Genomic DNA, 25,571 nt, shown 5'->3' with positions numbered 1-25,571 from the left:
GTGTACAATAGGATATATATGTGTGTATATATATACACACACATTTTACTCGTGGCTCGTGCATACGTTCGTTAATTTTGCAAATTAATTCATACATAGCGTATATGTACTGTAAATGCATTCTTTCTCATTTTATTTTTTTTCTTCTTTTTTTAAAAATTTTTTTCTTTGACATTTTTCTTTATCATCATCATCATCATCATCATCATCATCATCATCATCATCATCAAAGTGTCATTTTTAGATAAAAGTAATATATAATATTAACAATCTAAAAATAAAATCTTTAAAGCTTTAATTCCTTCAAACATTGTGCAATATTGTAATTTACACATAATACTTTATATATATTTATTATAAAAATATTTCGTAGGATTTTCTCTTAATGTTACAAAATTTTGTTTAAGGACTATATATGTCAATAAAAATGCAAATTTATAAATAATAAATAAATAAAGAGTTTATGGACACTTTTATTCACATGAATGCTAATTTTAGTATTTATCAAAATAATTTTGTTCTTAAGCGAAAAAAAGTTCAGGTTTCTCTCTCTTTGAAGGAGTTAAATATTAAATTAAACATAGAAAGTTATTTTAATAAAGAAAAAAGGTAAAGGAAATTACATTTCATTCGATATAAATCTACGTATGTGTGTATGTATGCGTATGTACATGTAAAACGTATATGGAAGTTTTATTTTTATTTTTCACAGTTCGATCATATTTATCCATCCAGTCGAGCGTATTCCTGCTTAATACGAGGATTGCCGAAATAAACCAACTCGAAACGGATATTTTTCATGATTTACGATCCAACGAGACATCCTCTTTTTTTCGTAGATTCGTTACAACATTCCACGTTCGATGGGCTCGTGAATTGGATTTTGAAATCGCGAATGACGAACGGCCACTTGTGTGCCGTGTCACGTGAGACGCGTTTATTTTTCGAAAAAGGATGGCGAGGAGGGTGGAGTGGGGGTTTAGAGGAAAATCGCTTTGTCGGAAAGATAGTCGTCTCGTAGTCATTTATATCTTTTTCTTCTTTTTTTTTTTAATTTTTTATTTTCTTTCTATCCTTGTTTCTGTTCTAGATTTGTTTTTTAACTTTCATCGTTTCATACACACATACATATATGTGTATATTTATTTGTTTGTGAAACTTAATATTATAGATGACAACTTTATATATAACATATATATATATATATATATATATATATATATATATATATATATATATATATATATATATATATACATATACAGGTATAATTATTTATTTATCTTTTTAATTGTCTCTTTCTTACTTTTCTTTTTTTCTTGTTTTTTTAATAAAAAAATACGTTTCATCAGCACTCTGATAACTCCTTTAAAGAATATTCGATATTTCTTAATGTGAGTAGCAGACGTACACGTTCGTTCGCTCATACGAAGCAACGTTTCTTCTTTTGTAGAACTATTTCTCGTTACACTAGCAAAATCATTTTCTTCTAGCGATACTCTGTTAAAGGCTTTGCAATAGCTATTTCTTCTAATTATTATTTTTTTCATTTGTTTTACGATTATTTATCATTTCTATATCGAACTTGGATATATCGATAATCGAACTATCGATAAATATCGATTATCGAACTTCGATATATATCGATTATCAAACTTCGATATATATCGATTATCGAACTTCGATATATATCGATTATCGAACTTCGATATATATCGATAATCGAACTTCGATATATATCGATTATCGAACTTCGATATATATCGATAATCGAACTTCGATATATATCGATTATCGAACTTCGATATATATCGATAATCGAACTTCGATATATATCGATTATCGAACTTCGATATATATCGATAATCGAACTTCGATATATATCGATTATCGAACTTCGATATATATCGATAATCAAACTTCGATATATATCGATAATCAAACTTCGATATATATCGATAATCGAACTTCGATATATATCGATAATCAAACTTCGATATATATCGATAATCGAACTTCGATATATATCGATAATCGAACTTCGATATATATCGATAATCGAACTTCGATATATATCGATAATCGAACTTCGATATATATCGATAATCGAACTTCGATATATATCGATAATCGAACTTCGATATATATCGATAATCGAACTTCGATATATATCGATAATCGAACTTCGATATATATCGATAATCGAACTTCGATATATATCGATAATCGAACTTCGATATATATCGATAATCGAACTTCGATATATATCGATAATCGAACTTCGATATATATCGATAATCGAACTTCGATATATATCGATAATCGAACTTCGATATATATCGATAATCGAACTTCGATATATATCGATAATCGAACTTCGATATATATCGATAATCGAACTTCGATATATATCGATAATCGAACTTCGATATATATCGATAATCGAACTTCGATATATATCGATAATCGAACTTCGATATATATCGATTATCGAACTTCGATATATATCGATAATCGAACTTCGATATATATCGATTATCGAACTTCGATATATATCGATAATCGAACTTCGATATATATCGATTATCGAACTTCGATATATATCGATAATCGAACTTCGATATATATCGATTATCGAACTTCGATATATATCGATAATCGAACTTCGATATATATCGATAATCGAACTTCGATATATATCGATTATCGAACTTCGATATATATCGATAATCGAACTTCGATATATATCGATTATCGAACTTCGATATATATCGATAATCGAACTTCGATATATATCGATAATCGAACTTCGATATATATCGATAATCGAACTTCGATATATATCGATAATCGAACTTCGATATATATCGATAATCGAACTTCGATATATATCGATTATCGAACTTCGATATATATCGATAATCGAACTTCGATATATATCGATTATCGAACTTCGATATATATCGATAATCGAACTTCGATATATATCGATTATCGAACTTCGATATATATCGATAATCGAACTTCGATATATATCGATTATCGAACTTCGATATATATCGATAATCGAACTTCGATATATATCGATTATCGAACTTCGATATATATCGATAATCGAACTTCGATATATATCGATAATCGAACTTCGATATATATCGATAATCGAACTTCGATATATATCGATAATCGAACTTCGATATATATCGATAATCGAACTTCGATATATATCGATTATCGAACTTCGATATATATCGATAATCGAACTTCGATATATATCGATAATCGAACTTCGATATATATCGATTATCGAACTTCGATATATATCGATAATCGAACTTCGATATATATCGATTATCGAACTTCGATATATATCGATAATCGAACTTCGATATATATCGATAATCGAACTTCGATATATATCGATTATCGAACTTCGATATATATCGATAATCGAACTTCGATATATATCGATTATCGAACTTCGATATATATCGATAATCGAACTTCGATATATATCGATAATCGAACTTCGATATATATCGATAATCGAACTTCGATATATATCGATAATCGAACTTCGATATATATCGATAATCGAACTTCGATATATATCGATAATCGAACTTCGATATATATCGATTATCGAACTTCGATATATATCGATAATCGAACTTCGATATATATCGATTATCGAACTTCGATATATATCGATAATCGAACTTCGATATATATCGATAATCGAACTTCGATATATATCGATAATCGAACTTCGATATATATCGATAATCGAACTTCGATATATATCGATAATCGAACTTCGATATATATCGATAATCGAACTTCGATATATATCGATAATCGAACTTCGATATATATCGATAATCGAACTTCGATATATATCGATAATCGAACTTCGATATATTCGATAATCGAACTTCGATATATATCGATTATCGAACTTCGATATATATCGATAATCGAACTTCGATATATATCGATTTTCGATAATCAAAAATATAAAATATTTGTTTATTTATAGATTCAGTATTAAAAATTTGCATAAAAATGATAACAAGAGTATTAATAACGCAATAGTAATTTATATTATTTATTTAAAAATAAAAACTTGCAGAAAATCTTGCTAAAAATATATTCATTTTTGAAATTGAGGTTAGAAAAGTGACACTACTTTCCAATTCATCTAATATTATTATATATTACATTTATATGTATTTATGTATTATAAATATTTTCTTCTTTCCCCCTCCCTTCGAGGAAGAATGGAAGAGGGTAAAGGAAAGAAGAAAATGAAAAAAGCTTGTTGTTTAATCCGTAATTTTTCATTTCAACTATTTGCATGAGTTTTTCCTCGACGCGATCGAATGGAAAAATGTGGAAGAGGATTTTTCTGCTTTTTTTTTTCTCAGCGATGTGAGAAGAATCGTTTACATAAGCGTTACACACTAGGATAGTAGTTGCAATACTCTTCGTCTTTGTATAATACTTTTGTAGTTTTTCTCATTTTCTTTCCATTTTTTTTTTTATCTGCGTTGCTGTTTTCACGTTTGAACAACCGAAACACATGTTAGGAGACAGAGTTTCTTTCGTATAAGCATCAATATCCATCCAAATTGGATGTCCAAAATTGTGTTGAAACTTTTTTTTTTTTTTAGAAACGATGCAAGGATTCTATACTTTCTTTTAGTATATTTTTTTTATATTTTTAAAGTGAAACCATGCATGGGTGAACAATAGTACTTGTCGAATTAAATTAGAAATTTTATTTAAACTATTTTCAGCTTGGTAGTTTTGGAAAAACAAATTTTGATGATTCGTAGTTTCGATTAGAATTTTTATAATGTAATTATTGTTTATATTATTTAATTATAAATATTAATTTATCCAATATTTATAAGTTAGGTAGCTTGTACAAAATTGTAGGATTATTATTTAACATCATTTATACAATTAATTAATTTAATTAATGTAAGCATAACACGTTTGTTAATAATTATTTATTTAATTATGAAATCAACTTATGATGAATTTTATTTTATTTTATTGAGAACAATTTGATCAATTTCCTAAAAAAGATTTATAAAGAAATAGAAAATAATTGTCAGAAATTGTGCAATTACTTTTTATTGTTCATTTTTTGTTGTCACTTTTTTAAAGAATGGGATATCCCTAGGATTTTGGTAATAAAAAGATATCATTGTTCATTTTATTTTGGTATTAAAAGACTTTACATTATCAATCGTCAACCGACTGTGAATTTTCTCCAGTTACGTAAAACCGTTTTCACGAGTCATAAGCTAAGAGAAAAACACGAATGATAAAACGGACGATTGGTTTGGAAAAGTTTTCAAACAAACTTTTCTGCTCACTTGCATTCACAAAATAAAGATCTAACCATAGGAACGATCAAGAATTTCCAACGATTTAACCAAAATTACCTTTAACTATTCTACTTTGAGTTTTATGAATATTCCTGAATCATTTACATCAGTATGATTTTTCCATTTTAAATATTGGATGTGTGTGTGTGTGTATGTTTATGTTTTTTTTTGCAAGATTTAGATCAAAATAATATACAAAAATAATATAATAAACAATTTCATTATATTTTAATTATTAAATTAATCATAATAATTAGAAATATAAAATACAAATAAAATACAAATACAATTATTATAATTTTTATTCGAAAATGAGAATCAGAAATTGAACATTGTTTGTGTATCTTTGTGTGTTTTTGTAAGATCTATATATCAAAATAATATTAAAAAAATAAGAAAATAAACCATTTCATTACATAATAATTAATAAATTAATCATAATAATTATATTATTATAATTCTGATTTGAAAATGAGAATCACAAATTGGATTAGTAGTAGAATTTCACTCTAACAATTTTTCTTTTTAAAATATATGGGATATTGTACCACCCCAACTACCACCATCATATTCCTACCAATGGTGAAAAGGTCAGAAAAAGAAAAATCCAAGAAGAATAGTATAAAAGAAAAAGAAAAAAAAAGGAAAACCAGAAAATGGTTTGCTTTTGCTCGAAGCATCATCATCATCTCTCTTGCCTTCCCTTTTCACCATTATCATTTCTTCTTGTCCTCCCTTTTACCACCTTTCCCTTTCCCTTTTCTCTGAACGTTGTGAATATCCCTCGGTCGTTGGATTTTCACACGGTTGATGAGTTTTCGTCACGATTCTGCGGTTTTCCTACGTTGTTGCAACGTGTAATATTTTTCTTTTCTTTTTATTTTCATTTATTATTTTCTCACTTTTCTTTTTCTCGGTTATTCCATCAACGTTTGGCATTAACCATCACCCCAACCATTCATTCATTCATTCATTTATTCATTCATTTCATTACACGCATATATAGACACATTTTTATTTCAACCTGAAATAATTCGATGAGTTAGTATAGGAAAAAATATTTAAAATAATTTTCTTGTTTAAATTATAATATAAAATCAGTAAAAAAAAAAATACATGCTGGTGTGTGTATATCTGTGTGTGAAATATACAGTAATAAATAGTTACAATATTTCTTTGAAAAATTTTACAAACTTTTTGATGAAAAATCATGTAAGTTTTAGTTCTACTTTATATTATTTATTATATTATATTAAATAATATAATGAAACTTATGTATTACTATTTTATTAAACAAACATTTATTTAACTTTAACCTAAGTGCTCATACCATAAGATACTGAAAAAAAAAACCATAAAGAAACAAAATCTTGCATAAAAAAAAGAAACAAAAGATGTCTTCTTGATACTTTGACTTGTATTAAAAAAAATGATGTGTAACAACACACCCACAACATTGTTGCATTAGTCAGAAAGTACTTTGATATTTTTTAACCTTATTAAATTACCCCTCCCCCCACTCCTCTTTTAGGTACACAATTTATTTTCATTTTCATTTCAGACCATTCGTGTGGGATACTTCTTCCATTCTTGTTGTTGTTAATACTTTTCTGTTACGTTGCAAGATTCTAGTAAACATAGTTAAAAAAAAAAAAATTAGAAGAAAAAGAATATAAACCAGGTAGAAAAATATAACCCTCCCTTCTTCCCCTTTTCCCCAATCACCAGGTAAAACGAGAAGAGTACACGGGTTCTTTCTCGTATTTCGTTTTCACGTTCGACTCGTAAAATACGAGAAAGAGAAAAAGAAAGTATATATGTGTGTGTGTGTGTAGAGAGAGAGAGAATGAGTAGTAGTCTTCCAATCGTTTTAAACATTTTATATTTTGTTTTCACCTAAGAAAATTGTTTTCGGACTTTGAAAATATATAACTTGAGAACGTAAAAGACGGACAAACAGACGTACAGGTATCAATTTACCAACGTTTTATGAGTATATACTTAAAATATAATAAATGATTTTTAAATACGTTTCAAAAAGATATAATAATATTACACGTGTTTATTCTTTTTTTTTCTCTTATTAGAGATATTGTCTTTTATTTTTTTGAACAAAATTATTATTATTATTAGACCAAAAAAAAAGAAACAGAAAAGAAAAAGGAATACGTAATATTTAAAATCTCCTATTATTTGCATTAATTTTTTTTTTTTTTTTTTAGAAAAATTATCTTTTCTCACACACTCACGTAATATTTCAAATATTTTCCCATTATTCTTCGAATTATTATTTTTTCTATTTAAAAAAATTATTTTTCTTTTCTCACACTCACGTAATATTTCAAATATTGATCCCTTATTTTTTGCACTATTTTTTTATTTTTTTTTAATTTTTATTAATTATTATTCTTCATCTTTCACATTTTATTTTTCTGTCTCTTTCTCTCTCTCATTCTCATTTTCTTTTATTCGTAATATACAGTCGCACCCACGCATGCATAGATCACATATAAATTCACGTATACATTAAAAAAAGAAGAAGAAAAAAAGTCAAATGAAAATAAAATTGCACGAGTTTAACAACATGCATGTACCAATCTGGGGATTTTTTTTTCTTCTATTTTCTCTCTCTCTCTCTCTCTCTCTCTCTTTCTCTCTCGTCCCATCCCATTTCAGTTTCTATGAAAACGTCAGAGGGCAAAATACGACTTCGTTATAACTGTTCTGATGCCATTCGATTCTCTGAACTATTTCGAAATTCGCGCGTATCAAATCGCGAGTTATTTGCCGCGAATCATCAAGCATTTCTCTTTCTCTCTCTCTCTTTCATATGTATATATAATACATACACATGCGTGCACACGTGCGTTACTCCAAGTAATTTTCACCAGCTGTCACAAATTTTAACGGCGTCGATTCGAATCGATAACTCTCTCTCTCTCTCTCTCTTTCTCTCTCTTTCTCTCCCTCTCTCTCTCCCCTCTCTCCCCCTTTTCCTTCCTCTCCCTTTTTACGTGATGCGATGAGATGGATACTCGTTCAAACTTGTTTTTTTTTTTTATACTTATTTTATGTTTTATTTCTCGATCCTGGTATTTCATATAACTCCATGGATACTATTTTTTAAATAACAAATTAATGCGCATACAAATTTATTTAAAATTATATATTGATAAAATAATAATACACAAAAAAAAGTAAGATTAGAAAAAGTAAAGTTATGCCATATGTAAATTGAAATAATTGAATTGAAATACGACGCCATCTCTTGGGTATTTAAACAACTTAGAAACCTAAGTAACCTATAACTAATAAATCCTTAAATTAACAATAAAAAATAACAAATAATCGCAATAACAATTATCCTACATCCTAAATTGAATAAAAAAAAACACACAAAATAAACAAAACTTCACGAATCTTCATTGGAGAACAACAACAATGTTACACTGAATTTTCATAAAGATAATTGCATTTAACGAGTTAAATAACGATACTTATTTTTTATTTTTTTTATAAACCATGACGTCATATATTATCGATTATTCCTTTCATTTTGTTCTTTATACTTTATTGTATCATTACACCTTTTTATTTGTTATTGTTGTTGTATTTTATAATTTTTTTCTTTTTTCTGCTTTTTCCGTGCCAATTATAAATAACACTTTACTCATATTTCAGTGCGAAAAAAGCAATAGAAAATTTTTTTCTCTTTCTCTCACACTCTCACATACATTCACACACGCACACACACACATACATATGTACTGGGTTATTCGTGTGATCGATTGATTCTGTTCCAGTTGGTTATTTCGCGCAAATATTGCACGCAAAGCCGATTTGTTTGTGCCGAGTAAATTTTCGTTAGTGCAACGAAAGTTCACGAGAAAGAGAGAGAGAGAGAAAGACAGAGAGAAAGAAAGAGAGAATATTGCGATTACAACACATAGCTGGTTTTAATTATTTTCGTAAATGTGGTCGAACGTATTTACATTGGCTTGTAAGAGTATCGTTTGAAAACTTATAATTACTTTCATATATGTCGTATGTATAATAGAACCGATGCGCTAATATTAACGTCCAACTAAATAACATTTTATACCTCCCCCCTCGTCCTCCTCTCTTTACCCCTTGTCCAGTTTTCATTGTCAAATGACTATTTCGAAAAGTAATAATCAAACCAACATTCAACCATGCATGCAGTCAGGCAGGCAGGCAAGTATGCAAGCATGCTTGCAAACGGTTCAGACAACAAGAAAATGTTCAATCACTATACTTTCACAATACTGTTCTTTCGAAAATCGATGTATAATAATAATAATAATAATAATAGAAAGTCATTTTCAGCGTTGAAAATAACGCGTCAAAATTTCGAACAACGATCATTATTCGTTCACACGTTAGTTTGACCTTTTTTTTTGTTGTGTGTTTGTTTCTCTACATTCTGCATTTAATCTAAAAGTAGTTTTACAAAGAAAAGAGAGAAAAAAAATAATGGTGAGTCAACCTTAAAAAGTGTGCAACAAAAAAAGAAATACACACACACATACATAGAGAGAGAGAGAGAGAGAGAGAGAGAGAGAGAGAGAGAGAGAGAGAGAAAGAATCTTTTGGTTGCGTTTTTAGATTTGCACGAAATTTTTGGGTGTACCTATATTTACCTATGAAGGTAAAAATATACATACTTAACTTACTACCTACAATTTTACATACGTAAAATATGTGTGTGTGTGTGTGTGTGTGTATGTAGTGTTATACGTGGTGAGATTTTCGCGTCACGTTTACCGCGGTATCGTTTTGCAAACTCAACTCGACATAAATGGAAAAAAATATGTTCCGACATGGGCTAGGGAGGGAGGGGAAAGGAGGGTATTACAGATAGGTAAGTGGCCCGTTTTATATACGATCCTGGGATATTATATCGTTATTGCATAAATAAAATCATTTTTGATATCCTATCTTGAAAATTACACGTACTATTTAATACGTAATCTTTACAATATACATCACAATGTTTTCACTTAGCAAATTAATCAATAAAATCAGAAAATGAATGAATAATATTATAATAAATGATATTTAGTTCATTAAAGTATGAAACTTGTTCGATTATTCATACTACTTTAACTTTGAAATCAGATATTTCATATTTAATGTTCTAATAATTCATACAAATATGATTTTGTATTAATCTCATTGGTCTGACATATTTGAACAACTATTTAGTTTTGTTAAACAAAAGTAAAGATAATAAAAGTAAAGAAAGAATAAAAAAACATATTTCTGTGAAAATCAACTCAACTAAAAAGCTACATGGCGAATAATCCCATAGGATACGTGAAACATACCATGTGAACATAACCAAATAGAATCTGTTCAAAGTAACTCGTCAAAACTTTCCCATACGTGTATATAACCATAAAATAGAAAAGTTTCTTAGTATTTTTTTTCTCTCTCTCTCTCTCTTCTTGCATACTAAAACATTTTTCTTTATTCCCTTGCGAAATCCATAGAAAAGATCTAAAAAAAAAAAAACACACAAAAATTATATATGGCATCGCATTTCAAAATAAGACAAAATGCTAACATAACCTATTTCGTATTCTTTTAAATCAAATTTCCAAACTTTACAAGAATCCCATTATTTTGTTCAATAACTATGAAATTGTATTGTACGAAGTATCAAACAATTTTTATTAACCCTTTCTCCCTTCCCATAGAAAGGAAACAAGAACAGAATAAATAAATAAAATATTAATATTACAAATAATGAATATTAATTTAACTTTAATATTGATAATAGTATTTGATTGATTGATAATAGTATTAAAAAAATAAATAAATAAGAAATGAGAATTCAATCAATAAATCGTTCCAATATTATTGGCTAAGAGAATAAATAAAATTCTTGTTCTTAATTTCTAGGAATAATCAAAGATGGTAATCGTCTGATTAATATTATTATTAAATCGGCAAGTTAATTTTGCATTTGATTCATCGTGTCGAACATCTTATTGTTCTCGAACAATTAGCGATTGTATAAATCGAGGATCGAGACGAATACTGGGATAGCATGTTGAATCCAGAACCACAACGTGAACGTTGTGGGGTTCATGAATATGAAACGAATACGATTGCTAGCCCTTTTGTTCCTTTACTATTTCTCTTTCTCTCTCTTTATCATTCGTTCTTATTCTTCTTTTATCTCTATCCATCATATCGATCTATTTCCTTGCTATCTCTCGTAACGTACATTACTATGGAATCATAAAATTAACGAGACGCAATGTTCACCTTTTTCTTTTTCTTTTTTATTGTCAATTTTTTTTGTTCGAATCCGAATCGATTCGTATCGCATTCGTTATAGTTGCTTAATGCATTTCTGCATTTCATTGAATTTATACTTAGCTCGTTAGAATATTCTCGAATGAGAGGTTAGGTTGTATTTGATATTCGTATAGTTTTTAAATATGCATATAGATCATGTTGTATAGATATTTCGTAAAGTTTGACAAATAAATTCTTTCAATCTTATGATTTGTCTAATTGTTTTCTTTTTTTTTTTGCAACATTGATTGATATCTGGATAAACCTATAAAGATTTTTAAGAAATGGTTAATCCTAGTTAATTAATATTTATATAAATTTCATAATCTTATTACAAATTAATATAAGTTTTAAACGAACAAATTATTCACTTTTTAATTCAAACTTATAACTAAATAAATACAGCTTCATTTCTAAACTTACAACTAACCTAATAATTTAACAAACACCTAAAAAAAAATATCAAATTACAATCAAATAAAAAGAAAAGTAAAAAAAATCATTAAAACAAACAATACTCGTTAATTAATTACAAACTATACCAACATCGTTAACGATAAAAACATGTTTTAAAGAAAGAACAGTAAAAAATAAAAAACAACATAAAAAGCAAACGATACAGAGAAGAGTTGATGTAGAAGAAGAAGCAAAAAAAAAAAAAATTAAAAAAAAAAAGGTGAATGGAGTAAAAAGAAAATGTCTTATTTGATACGACTTGGGTTTTCCACAACTCGTTGCTGAACTTCTTTTCCTCAAACCAACTACGACAACTACAACTAGGACGTTTTAAAATGATCCATTTGGGTCGCTTTGAAAGTCGTTCTTGGAAAATATGCATCCGTTGAAGTGACACGGGAATATCGTTTCAAAGCTAGACCTTAGTAAGAAAAAGAAAAAATACCAAAAAAAAAAAAAAAGAGGAAAACGAGAGACAGACAGACAGACAGACAGGCAGACAGACAGTAAAAGAAAGATAAAAGGTAGAAAAGGGAATAGAAAGACGACGTAACAATTTTGTCTTAAGATAAGAAGTATCCATCTATCTCAGATACGTTCTTTTCGTGTCAGTAGGTATACATACCTTTAGGTTACTATATACATTCACATACACACACATACATATATGTATAATACTGTTATATACAGTACAAGGATGCACTTTACTAATACTTAGACTTACCTATTGGTGAGACGGTTGTGTTACACATGTACCTTTAAGATACTCTTGTACATCAAGTAGGAAGGTGCAATAAGGTGGCAACGTAACATGCCGACGACACTGAAATGTCCGGTGTAACAGCAAATTGCAATTAAGGACTAAGACGGTTGGATTTATGAATATGCTTCTAGGTAGTATAACATCAGGATAGAGTATTCTCTCTAACCACCAATGAATGTGTATATATTCATTATGTATTGCATGCATTATTATAATCTATGTGATAGGTTGTGTTAATTGTAATATAATGTTCAATATTTATATTTGTCAAATATATTTTCATTTATGTATTTTGTAATAATTATTTTCAATGTATATATTAGATCAAGAAATATACTAATAATATATAAGTATATTGTTTCATGTTTTATGTATACATTTATTATATATTATATTATATTATATGACACATAAATTGGAAATAGGAATTTATCTTCATTGAATATATAAATATGCTATTAATTTTCTATAATTTTTTTTCATAATCTTTGATTTATAGTATGTAATATTGATAGTATAGTAAAGTAGTATTATAATTATACAACTTATTTAAGTATTAGCAAAGTAGTATTACTAATAATAGTAAATTGTACTATACTAACAACACTTAAGTAATATATATTGTTTCATATCTTATGTACAATTATTATATATAATATTATATTACATGAAACACAAAACCTCTGATTTATAAAATGTAACATTTGTAGTATTAGTAGAGTATACACTAAACTAGGTTACTAATGCATATATAGGTTATGCTAATTATTGTATAATATATTATTAATTGACTTATGCATTTTTCAAATATATTTAATATGCATATACTACACATGTTTATGTATTATGTTTATATATTTTTTTAAATATATTTAACATACTCGTACTACACATGCTGTGGTTAATATATTATATCAAGAAATATAGTATACTATCAACATTCATGAATAATATATTGTATATATATATGTTGTTTTGTATAATGCAATTATTATATTATGTTATTAATTTTGAATAATTTTTCAAAAAGGTTTTGCTTTTTTTTGGTAATATCTCAAGCTCTGATTTATAGGACGTAACGTTGGCAGTATTAGTAACCGTACCTAGAGAACTAGCTCTTCTAGTGAAGGTCTACAACGATAATTGCTTCGCATAATTTACGGAGCCCGCGTTATTGCGGGGTTACGCTAGAATTTCTGCATTCCCCGACCATAATCAGGATGTAACGCGTGTTAGAGAATACTCAACCCTGCTTCTCCTGCCCCCCCCCTTATTCATCCTAATCTTCATACTCCTCTTATTTTCAATGGAATGTTCGATTATATCATCTGAATTCCTTTAGTGAACGATAACAAATTGTTTGTTTATTTGTTTGTTTGCTTTGTATTTTTTTTTAAATAATATTGTTTACTTTCTTTTTTTGAGATGCAGCATAAGTGTCATTGTCATTCCATGCTTATTGGGTATCATAATTTTGAAAATAATATTTGTACTGGCATAATTGTTAAATACAAACACACTATATGCATTAATGGTTCATTTAGGGGGAATTAAGATTAACAATTTTGTTAAATGGATTTGTGAAATGATATGGTTCAAATAAAATTGAAATAAACATTGTATTGAATTGAGTACTGAACTATAGAAACTTTTTGTAAATGCAAAAGGGTTAATATACAATATGGGAATCAGGATATCGTGTTTGTTTAAATAATAGTAATGTGACGTTATTGGAAAAAAGTTATCGATATTGAAAATACTTTTATTTTCTTTTATATATTTCTGTGGTAATCATAGTGAACTTCTCTGTAAAACCAAATAGCTTTTGGGGGTACTTTAGAAAATACTAATTTGCAATCGTCATTTGTAAAAGAATATTGACAAAAGTGAACAAAATAAAATCTTTCTATATTTTTTTGTTTATGTATATTTATAATATTTAATATTTAAACGCGATCGATGAGATATTTTTATGACTGTTAAAAAAGAGAGAAAAAAATAGAAATATTTATTACCCCTGTATCAATTTACTCTCCACCGAATGGGTGGGATCATTTTTTTTTGTTCGTAGAGAGAAGTACTATAAAATAAAATGAAATAATACGATGTATTGAAAAATGATCTGATGATAGGTTTCAAGATAGAAATTGGATCATTTTATTCATTTAATTTATTCTCTTGGCAATAATATTTTTTTTATTTTCTTAGTTCTTTTGGATATTACTATCTCTTTGAATGCACCTAAACAGAAAAGAATCTTAGTAGAAAATAATAATTGTACAAAAAAATATTCAAACCTTATTAACTATTCCAATCTTTCTAATCTTTCTATGTAAAAATTCAGTGCAACATTGTTGGTTTCCAATGAAACCAACAATGTTGAACTGAATTCTTAATGAACTGTTTCTTAATGAAATTTTGTTTATTTTGTGTGATATTTTTCAACTTAGTGCATAGGATAGTTTATTTTATTTTTTTTGCTAATTTAAGAACTTATTATTTAGAGGTTATCTAGGTCTTTAGGTACTTTAAGTTTTCAATAGAGACGGCACTGCATTAGAATTCAATTATTTCAATATATTCAGATTTACATATGGCACAACTAACCTTACTTTTTACATTTTTTCGTTTATTATTATTTTATGTATTCCATTGTAATTGTGATATTATTTTATGTATTATTATAATTTACTAAATAGTTTAGAATTATATTAAATCAACATTTTATAACCAAACTACAGCAACACGTATTCAAATCCTCCAAGTAGTTTTTTAAATCGAAATAAATAAAATAATTTATTCATTCATTTAATTTATTTATCAAGCATCCAATTGATAGTAATAGAAATACGAAAGAAATTTCAATTTTTTTTTTTTAAAGAACATTGAAACGATTCAATCGAAATAATATAATATCATTACTAACAGGGTTTAAGAAAAATAATAAAAAGAAGAAAAATACTTAAAGAAAAGCAAAGTGGTTTTCTACGAATATCACCCTAAAAACGACGTTGGTTGGTTTGAGTTGGTTTTGTTGGTACTATACAAGATTCTTTCTCTATCCCAAGCAATTTCTTTCTTCCGTTTCTAGGAAAATTTGAGTAACGACGCGGTATGGAGATTTTCTCCGTTTCGGTAAGGTGAATCGAGTGAAAAGGCCGACAACTACCATTACGACTACTACAACTATGACTATGACGATGGGTAATGCCTTTTTCCTTATCTCTCCACTAGGAAAAGAAAATCTCCTTGCATTTATGGGGAAAACGAAAAAGAGAAATGAACGTTCCTTGAGTGTGAGAGGGGTAGGAGGGTTTGCTAGTAAAGAAGTTGTTGGGAATAGGATGGTGTGTGTGTGTATGTGTTGAGAATGGTGTGGGGGCTTGTTGAGAGGGGGTGGAGGAGTAAAGCAGCAAGGAGGAACACTTTTCTTTGACAAAAGCACAGAGAAGAGACAGAAATTGCTCTCGGCTTTTTAACCACGGGACAAAACTCCTGCTGAGAGAGAGGTTCCAACGAATTCTACTACTATCGAAAGAATAAAAGAAAAAGATAGATAGATAGATAGATAGATAGGTAAAAGAAAATTCGTCGAGACCCTTCTTTTTTTTATTTTTTACAAAGAAAAAAGAAATTTGAATATGTCTGATAAAATTTTAAATAAATGTCTAACTGGTAAACTAATTTTCTGTATTTTTTTTTTATCATTTTATAAGAAATATCTTTTTGTGATTTGACCACCTACACAGTAAGATTTGTAGATAATAATTTCAAATTTAATATATATATATATATATGTATATAAATAAATTGTTGAAGAAATAAGTAAGGACAAGTTAATAGTAATAGTAGTTGTAGTAGTAGTGATAGTTGTATAAGTGTCAGTGAGAAATGTACGATGGATTGTTTTACGACACTGTCAAAGAGACTGACTTGAAAGCTTTTTCTCTTTGATAAAAAAAAAAAAAAAAAAAAAGAACGGAATTGTAACGCGAGTTGTAGTCTCATGAGAATCGTGTTAACGACGATAACGTGTAGATACTGCAAAAGCAAAAAAAAAAAAAAAAAAGAAATGAAAAAAAGAAGAAGAAGAAAGGAAATAAAAAAGTGACAGGGACAAAGATAAAAAAAAAGAAATGAAAAAAGAAACTTATCATCCAGTTTCTAATACGTGCATGTAACAAAAGAAAAATTGTTATTAGCATAATGTCAACATTTTTAACGTTTTCTATTAATTATTAGGATTTCTAAATTATTTTTAAGTATTTATTTAAAAATTAAATTCTTATTTTTATTTTTAATTTTTAATAAAAAAAAAATAATTGTAACGAAATTCAATCCCCATGCACTCCACCACTTTCCAAAAAGTTTTAAATTCTATTAACAAATTATTTATTTATTCATTTGTATAAATTATGGGCCAGTAGGGTTAGTAGTTCAACAAACAAATGACAAATATATGAAGAAAGTTTCGAGAATTTTTCCAATTAGGTTTTCGTTCGAATTTTCTTTTTTGCCCTGGTTGAACTTGGACAAAAGCTTTGTAAAACAAAAAAAAAACGATAAAAAACTACGACCCTGGAATATGCAATTTTATCAGTCAAAGGACTGTTCACTTTGATTATAACATTCTACTACCTGATGAGAGAGAGCATCATCTTTGTATGTGTGTGTATGTGTAAGAAGAAAACGCATTTTCATCCAACGTATACGCAATACGATCTTCTGCAGGTGTTCAGTTAATTTAAAGCTCGTATCTCACCTGAGTATATCTTCTATTAGTATTAGTATATTTAATAGATTATTATTATATATTATACAAAATTAACAATAAATAATTAATTAAATTATTTAAATTAAATTAATACATGAAATTTTTAATTTTTTATTTAATGTTTATACAAAAATATTATTTGTTTTCTTTCAAAATTTGTTTCAATTAATATTATTCGTATTTTACATTAAATCAAACATATTAACAATTGAAATAAATGCAATTTTTGTTTAAGATTTGTTTATTTTATTTAATTCAAGTTTACCTTGTTGTTTTCTCTATTAGGAATTTTAATTTGTAAGAAATGAGATAATAAAATAGGTTAGAAAACAATGGAAGTGAGGTTAGGAGAAAAAGAAGGTAGTAATGTTTGAATAAATTTTTTGTGTTGTAATATATTTAAAGAAAAATATATATATATATATAAATAAGCACCGTTTGTAAACGGTATTTTCGAGTTTCTATCTACGGTGTGCTAACTACAGCCTACCCGTCCATATTTGTTCAGGAATTCCAATATTCACAAGATTCCTCAGTACGATCACCAAAAGCAGAAGAGTGTCAGCTACGTCCGACATTGCGGAATATACTTTGCTATTCGCAAAATTCCATTCAGATTTTTATAAGAAAACCCCCATGATATTCCTAGCCCTTTGCTCTTTTACCCCATTTTATTTCCATCATTCTCATAATTCTTCAATTTTATTTCTCTCTTTATTAAATATCTCGATTGACTAACATTTATTTTGTTGTTCTTGTTTTTACATATTTATAATTAATAATAAAACATTGAAATATATTTATTTGCAACAATGTTCACGATTGGATTAAAAGGAAGAAGATAGTCAAGGGTTTTTTGGTTGGTTGTCACATAGTCGAATTAATAAATATGTTAGGTTAGTTTTCTCACTCTCAAGGGATAGAAAGGACCTTTTGATAGAAGAGAGGAAATATATATACATATATATATAGGGATGCAGTTTAGCAACATGGTTCGAATATATCCTACGGGTACACACTAACCCTTCTCCTAGTTAGCACCACGCCAGTATATACGAAAAGGGTTTCGCAATCCGTTACTCGAACTACCAACTGGCCAAAAGCTGTCACACCCTAACGACTCACTAAATTTCATCCCCCGTTTTGTTGGGTTACACTACTACTACCCTACCGTACCTTCAACCCACCCCCATACTGTTACTAAAACCCTGTGCATTGCCCTTTTTATCTTCCTATCTTCTTTCATTCTCTTTTGTCTTCTCCTTCTTCTTCTACTTTTACTTCTACTTCTATTTTTAACTGTGTGTTTATTTGTTTGTTTGTTTGTGTGCGTGTATTTTCACTTTCAATTTTTTTGTTTTATTTTTTTTCTTTAGGTCCACATTGTGCCTTGCTTTTAATTCGCCATGGTTTTTATTTAGCGTCTCGTAACTCTCCACAAATTTTCTTTCAACCCTGTTTTGCTTCTTCTTCTACTTTTTCATACTATCCCCCTTTTTTTTTTTCCAACACCAACCAAGAATTAGCAAGAACCTTCCCCCATCTTTTTCCCCTTCTATATTCATTCTCTACCATCTTCTTTCTCTTTCATATTTTGTTTTTCTCTGCACATTCCACTAACGCGTTCGTTTCTTCTTCATCTTTTTTTTTTCTTTTTTTTAAAGGATAGTTTTAGTCAGTTCTTTCGGCAAATTTATCCTGCTAGCTTTTTAACTTTTTTTTTCTTTTCTCGAAAGAGGGGGATAGTTTTACGTAGTTGATGGGTCCCATATTTTTTATCCTCGAGGTAAAATATAAAAAGAAAAAGAAGAAAAATAGCACGAGTATGATATATGTATGTGGAACGTTAAAGAAAGTACGTCTGAAACGTAACGTTAACGTTTCACGTGACACTCAAGTGTTAATTAAATAAAAAAAAATGTATTCGTATTTATTTCTTTTCTTTTTTTTATTTAACGAAATAACCCCTGTCTCGTAAGAGAATTTATCTTTTATAATATATAAAAATGTCCAATATAATAATCCCTAGCGTTAATAAACTCAAAGAAATAGAGGGAGAGTTTAGAGGTTAGGTTAGGATATATAAGAGTGGGGGTAAGAAGAAGAGGAGGGTTAAAAGTGATTCTTAAAACTCTTCTTCCGTAACATCTCGCAAGTTAGTTGGATTATTGGCGTTTCCCCCTTGGGAAAACTTTGTCACGAGTTCTTAAAGAGAGAGAAAGAGAGAGAGAGAGAGAAACTAGGGAAGAGAAGAGAAGAGAAATTTCATATCTTGAAATGTATCCGTTTAAAGGCCATAACCTTTTTAATTTCGCTTCATTCTTTGTACCCCTCCACCTCACCCACCTCACCCATTCTCTTCAACCTTGCTTCTGCTTCTTCCACACGATGTTTCCATTTTTTTTTTTTTTTTTTTTTTTTTTTTTTAATATCGTTTCTATAAAACCGTCAAATAGCAATATGCCTGAGGTCGTTCAATGAAGATTCCTTTTTTTTTTTTAACAAACTTCATTCTTTTTTCTTATTCTTTTTCATCTTCATCTTTTTCTGTTACTCGAATGAATATTTTTCGACCCTCTTATATTTCATTTTCAAGAAAAAAGAAAGAAAAAAAGAAAAACTTACTAAAAGATTCAGAAGAAGAAGAAGAAAAATAATGAAATAAAAGTCAGACATTTTTGACGTTTGGTATAATTGATTAAAAATAATGAAATGAAAAGAACCTGGATTTGTATGTTGTATAAAAACATCTCAAATGAATAAAAAAGAAGGATGAGAAAAAAAAATGGCGAAGTGGGCATGATGAGGGTAGGGAAGTAGGGATGAGGGTTGAGATAGGAATTTGATGAATTACAAAACGAGAATAGTTGGAATAAGAGTGAAGTAAAAAAGGGGAAATTGAGGAAGATATTCGAGGGATGACATCGAAGGGTTGCCTTGTTGACGGAATTGACGGAATTCGGAAAAGGGTTCCGTGTTCCCTAAAGGGAAAACGGATAATCCTTTGGGAATCTGAAATTGACGTGCCAAAACGATGGTTCTTACGAATAAAACGAACCTTTACGATAATATATATCCAATAATAATACGTTGTCAGTGAATTTTTATCTTGTCACACGTCAGTGACGTTTGATAATAATTAATCATTTTCATTATTTTCATGACATGATTTAAAAAAAAAAAAAAACAAATAAAATAAAAATATATACATATTATATTTACGGGAACAATGACGGGATTTGGTATTTGTAGCAATGAACTTTCGAGTTCCTAATGCCAATTAATAATAATAATAATAATAATAATAATAATAATAATAATAATAACATATTATATTTTGTTTTATGTTAATTTAATTTATTATATAATTTATTATAAATTATAGATAGATTTAGTATTAAATACTAATTAATATGTTTTTAGGTTATTATCGTGAAGTGTTTTAAAATAAAAAATAAAAAAAGCAAATATTTATTTGATTTAATTTATTATCTAAAATTCAATAGTAAATTCTTAGTATTAAAAAATATCAAATAATTACATGAAAACGTTTATACAGTATTCGTATAATTAATTTTATTTTCAATCTAATTTTGTTCTTTAAATCTAAAAATTTTAATACATTCTACACTGAGAACAATAAATATTTGAAGTATATTAATCGTAATCAACAAGAACAAGAAAAGCTTTGAATGTTTTATCTATTTTCTTATTTCCATTTCTTTACTTTATTGCTTTATCTTTTTTTAATTTTTTTTATTCTTTCTTTGAAGTTTTAAATCAAACGTTCGGCCATTATTCGAGTCTAAGAGTAAAATCGTGTTGCTCGTCGTGAATCCCGTACTCACGGTCCACTGGGATTAAATAAATCCTTTTACGCTCTCAAAAGTCTCGTCTACTGTAATTACGCTTTGAAATGAAAGCTTATGAAAGACCGATTACGATCCTCATACAGATAATGACGAAGATTTTGATAGATCAGAAGTACATATATCTATCTAACTATCTATCCATCTATATATGTACATAAATGTATGTACATATATGTAAACGTATGTATGTATATTATTACAAAAGAAATCGACGAATCACATGGATTAAACTGCACTCATTAAAATTCTCTAACACGAATATCCAAATGAATTATTTGTTCGAAGAATAGAATAAAGGAATGGTATACATTGAAATTATAAAGCTTTTGCAAATCGAAAGGTTTATTATTATCAAATACCAATGTGTAACATTTTCATCGATACACATATACATATATATATAAATAGAAATATACACGAGTAGAAACACGGTACGTCGTTAATTAGCAGATTACAATAGGAGTCCGGTGGTGTACACGTTGTATTACATTTATCGATGAGATTGTGTAATAAAATTTAACAAACTACTAAGGGAAAGAGAAACAGATTAGATTTTTTATAATGATACACGTTAAACTTTTGTTGATACACATTAAACTTGATCCTTAAGCCACGTTTAGTTAACTAAAAATAAGTTTTTCGTGTTTCTTGTTTACTAATCTTAGTAAACTAAATCGCTTATGCGATAATTCCCGAATGGCAGCAACGTGGAACAACCAGACGTCATAGTGTTAATAATTACGTGTAATTGGTGGATTTTGTTAAATCAATATTCAAATTTTATAGAACGACAAGTCAAGCAAAAAGGGCTTAGCATGAAATGTGTTAAATAAAAAAACAAAAAGTTGATACTCAAACAAAAGGCAGATGAGACTAAAACACGAACACCTCGTTCTTTCCCCCACTCCTTTTCTTCTTTTTTGGTTTTTTTTTGACTGGGTACGTGTAACCATTGTCACTCGAGACTGTCAGCTAACATTAGGCATGCTTCAAAAACCTATGTGAACGTACATGCTTATGTATGTGTACGTTTATGTTACATATGTAGAAAATACATACACGAAGATTTAACAGTAACAACAGCAACACCAACACAAATAGTAACAGAAGCAAACTTGTAAGGTAGAAATGTTACAGGTATGCAACAGAAGTAGAGATGCACGTTGAGTGGGGGTTGGGTTGGGAGGAAGTCGTTGAATGCAATGCGAAAGGCGAACACGCGCCCAACGTTGGTTGGGTTGGTTGTTGCTTGCTTGCTTACCAGAGTTCTATATCTATCTTTTTTTTATTTTGTTTTTTTTCCTATCTTTTTCTTCACGAGTTACACCAGCGTAGGTGGTTGAGAAAGAACACGCGTAATCCATGAGAAACAAGGTACCACGTTTTACTTCACGTACCTAAAAGGAAAACAAGATAGAAGGAAGAAAAAGAATAACAAAATGAAAAAAGTTTGTTGCAAAAAGAAAAGAAAAAAGGGTTGGTATGTTGGGTGGTAAAAGAAGAAGAAAAAGGTTGAAGGGTGGAGTGCATTTTTGTATGCACACGTGGATGGTGCAATTTTCATTTCGTATTCATTTTAGCAAATAGGAATATTTGAAAATTTTCAAAATTAATGGTTCAATATATTATTACAATATTCTCGTATTTGAATGTGCATAGACCTGTATCTGTGTATGTATGAGTATGTGTAAGTATGTGGATGTGTATGTAGAAGGTATTACTTATATTGTTTGTCGACAGATTCGTGAAATAGTCATTTCGATTACATTAACCAAATCGATGTTCTATAATTAATTGCATTAAGCGTTGGAGGGGAATGGGAATGGGCAGGGGGAGAGGGTTGAAACCATTCTCATTGTACGTGGTCATGTTGAATTCAATCGGTTAGTTATTAGACGATCGAACGACCATTACCTGCGTCATTGAAATATTACCATAGAAATAGTTGAAATTATTGAATACGTTAATGTCTACACATACGTAGTAGTATTATCTATATCTAGTAGTATACTATGTGGTTAATATGCCGATCAGTTAACGAATTAATCTGTTATATCGATATTATTATCTATCTATTTCGATAAACGTTTATTTTGAAAGTAATCTAACATACTAGTAAGTTTATGGTTTATATTTTAATTGAAATATATTTATATGTTTAAAGTTTGAGTATCGATGGAAATTTGAAATATGTTTTATAATTAATATATTTAAATGAAAATATATTTTAATTACAATCATTTAAATAAATAAATAATAGAGTATTATTATTAATACTAGTATACTTTATATATAGTTTTATTAGTATTAATACTAGTATACTTTATATATAGTATTATTATTAATAATAGTTTACTTTATTTATTATTTATTATATATTACTTAAATAATAGTAATAATAATGGTATTATTAATTATTAACTGTGAGTACAGTTTAATCTCAAAATGTTTTTTTATGATAATCAATTCCCTAGTATTGGACTACACATGTTATACTACAGTTAATTATATTATTCAAATTATGCCAAGTTGACTTAGGCTAATTCAAATATAAATTATTCCTACATCATACAATTAAGTTTGTAAAAAAATTTTATTTTACGTTATTTGATTTGATTAAAATTAGTTAACAACATTTCAATACGAAATGAAAGTTTTGAAAGCACAGATTTTCTTTTGAGTGGATAAAATCAAATAAGTTTACTGTTGTTTTGTTTTTCTTCTTTTTCTTGTTCGTTTCGTTTTCGTTTTCGTTTTCGTTTTTGTTTTCGTTTTCGTTTTCGTTTTTGTTTTCGTTTTCGTTTTCGTTTTCTTCTTTTATCCCTTATTTGCATGCGAAGACAAGAAACGCGTGCACTAGCTCGACTCGTCTTTGCTACGACACATTTTATGCAAATTTATAATACGCAAAAGCTCAAGTATAACGTTGCACTCTTCGTACACGCCTAGGAAGAAAATTGGTTCGAGTTTATCGCGATGGTAGTAAAGATGAAGAAGAAGAAGAAGAAAAAAGAATAAAAAAAAAAATAAAACCACCAAAGGAACTCTCTAGACCGACAGTAGTGTAATACTTGCGAATATTTTATTTTCATTCTTACCATCACACTATAATATAAATATATATATACTTGTTTTTCTCTATTTATATTACAGTTTATATATTTTTTATTGCTTAGTTTGTTTCTACTATTATATTCGATGATTAATTATATCTAAAATTATTTTTAATAATTAATAAATTAATGAAAATAATTTATTTTTCTGATTTCAGGTTAGTTGATGATCCTATCAATGAAGAAATAATATTATTCTTGGTGAAATATATGTATAAATTAGTGAGTACAAATTTAAGTATATTTTTTATCTTTTTTTTCCAACTATAATTCGAATAGAAAAAAAAAATACACTTTTACCTTTACGATTGCAATTTATTTTCAGTATAATTAACAACCCAATCAACTCAACCAATGATACAAACTTTTTTTAAACAAGAAACCTAATAATTAATACTATACACACAAACACGTATGCAAACACACGCACACAATGATGAATTTTAACGTGACTTGAGTTAAAATGAAACCCACATTTTTGTCATCTAATCAGGTATTTATTTTCTTCCCATTCATTTGTTTTTTAAAAGATTTCACTTCTACCATGTGTGATCTGCACACATGAAATTTTTTTTTCTTTTCTTTTGTCCATCCTTCATCCTGTTTAAGGACGCATTCAGGACGGATTATATAAGAAGAGTTTACACCGAAAAGTGAGCTCAAGCAAATGAAAATTTACGATCTCTCGACTCCTACGAATAAAAAACTTTTCTTTCTGTTTCACGTATTCACAAACACATATACACAAACACATTCATATACAATCTTTTTCTTCATACTTAATGTCAGTGCGAATTTATTTTTCTTCCGGCATTACATCTTCGACCTCTTACAAGTAACATATATCTGTGTACCAACAAAATATCA

General features: G+C 28.2%; 1 protein-coding gene across 1 annotated transcript in view; it reads left to right on the top strand.

Moving 5' to 3' along the window:
• The window catches only part of LOC149031140 (CCR4-NOT transcription complex subunit 6-like), a 174,431-nt gene extending 149,549 nt beyond the window's left edge, over positions 1-24,882 (top strand). The window contains exon 4 of the mRNA XM_089176680.1: positions 24,863-24,882. Coding sequence (XP_089032806.1) covers positions 24,863-24,867 — 5 coding nt within the window. The 3' untranslated portion in view covers positions 24,868-24,882. The remainder of the gene's footprint in view (positions 1-24,862) is intronic.
• Positions 24,883-25,571: the final 689 nt, after the last annotated feature.

This window comes from Polistes dominula, unplaced genomic scaffold (assembly GCF_049000335.1).
Source record: "Polistes dominula isolate Pdom_NZ unplaced genomic scaffold, Pdom_raw_medaka contig_80, whole genome shotgun sequence".
NCBI classification, from domain to species: Eukaryota; Metazoa; Arthropoda; class Insecta; order Hymenoptera; family Vespidae; genus Polistes; species Polistes dominula.
This window is presented reverse-complemented; position numbering and strand designations above follow the sequence as displayed.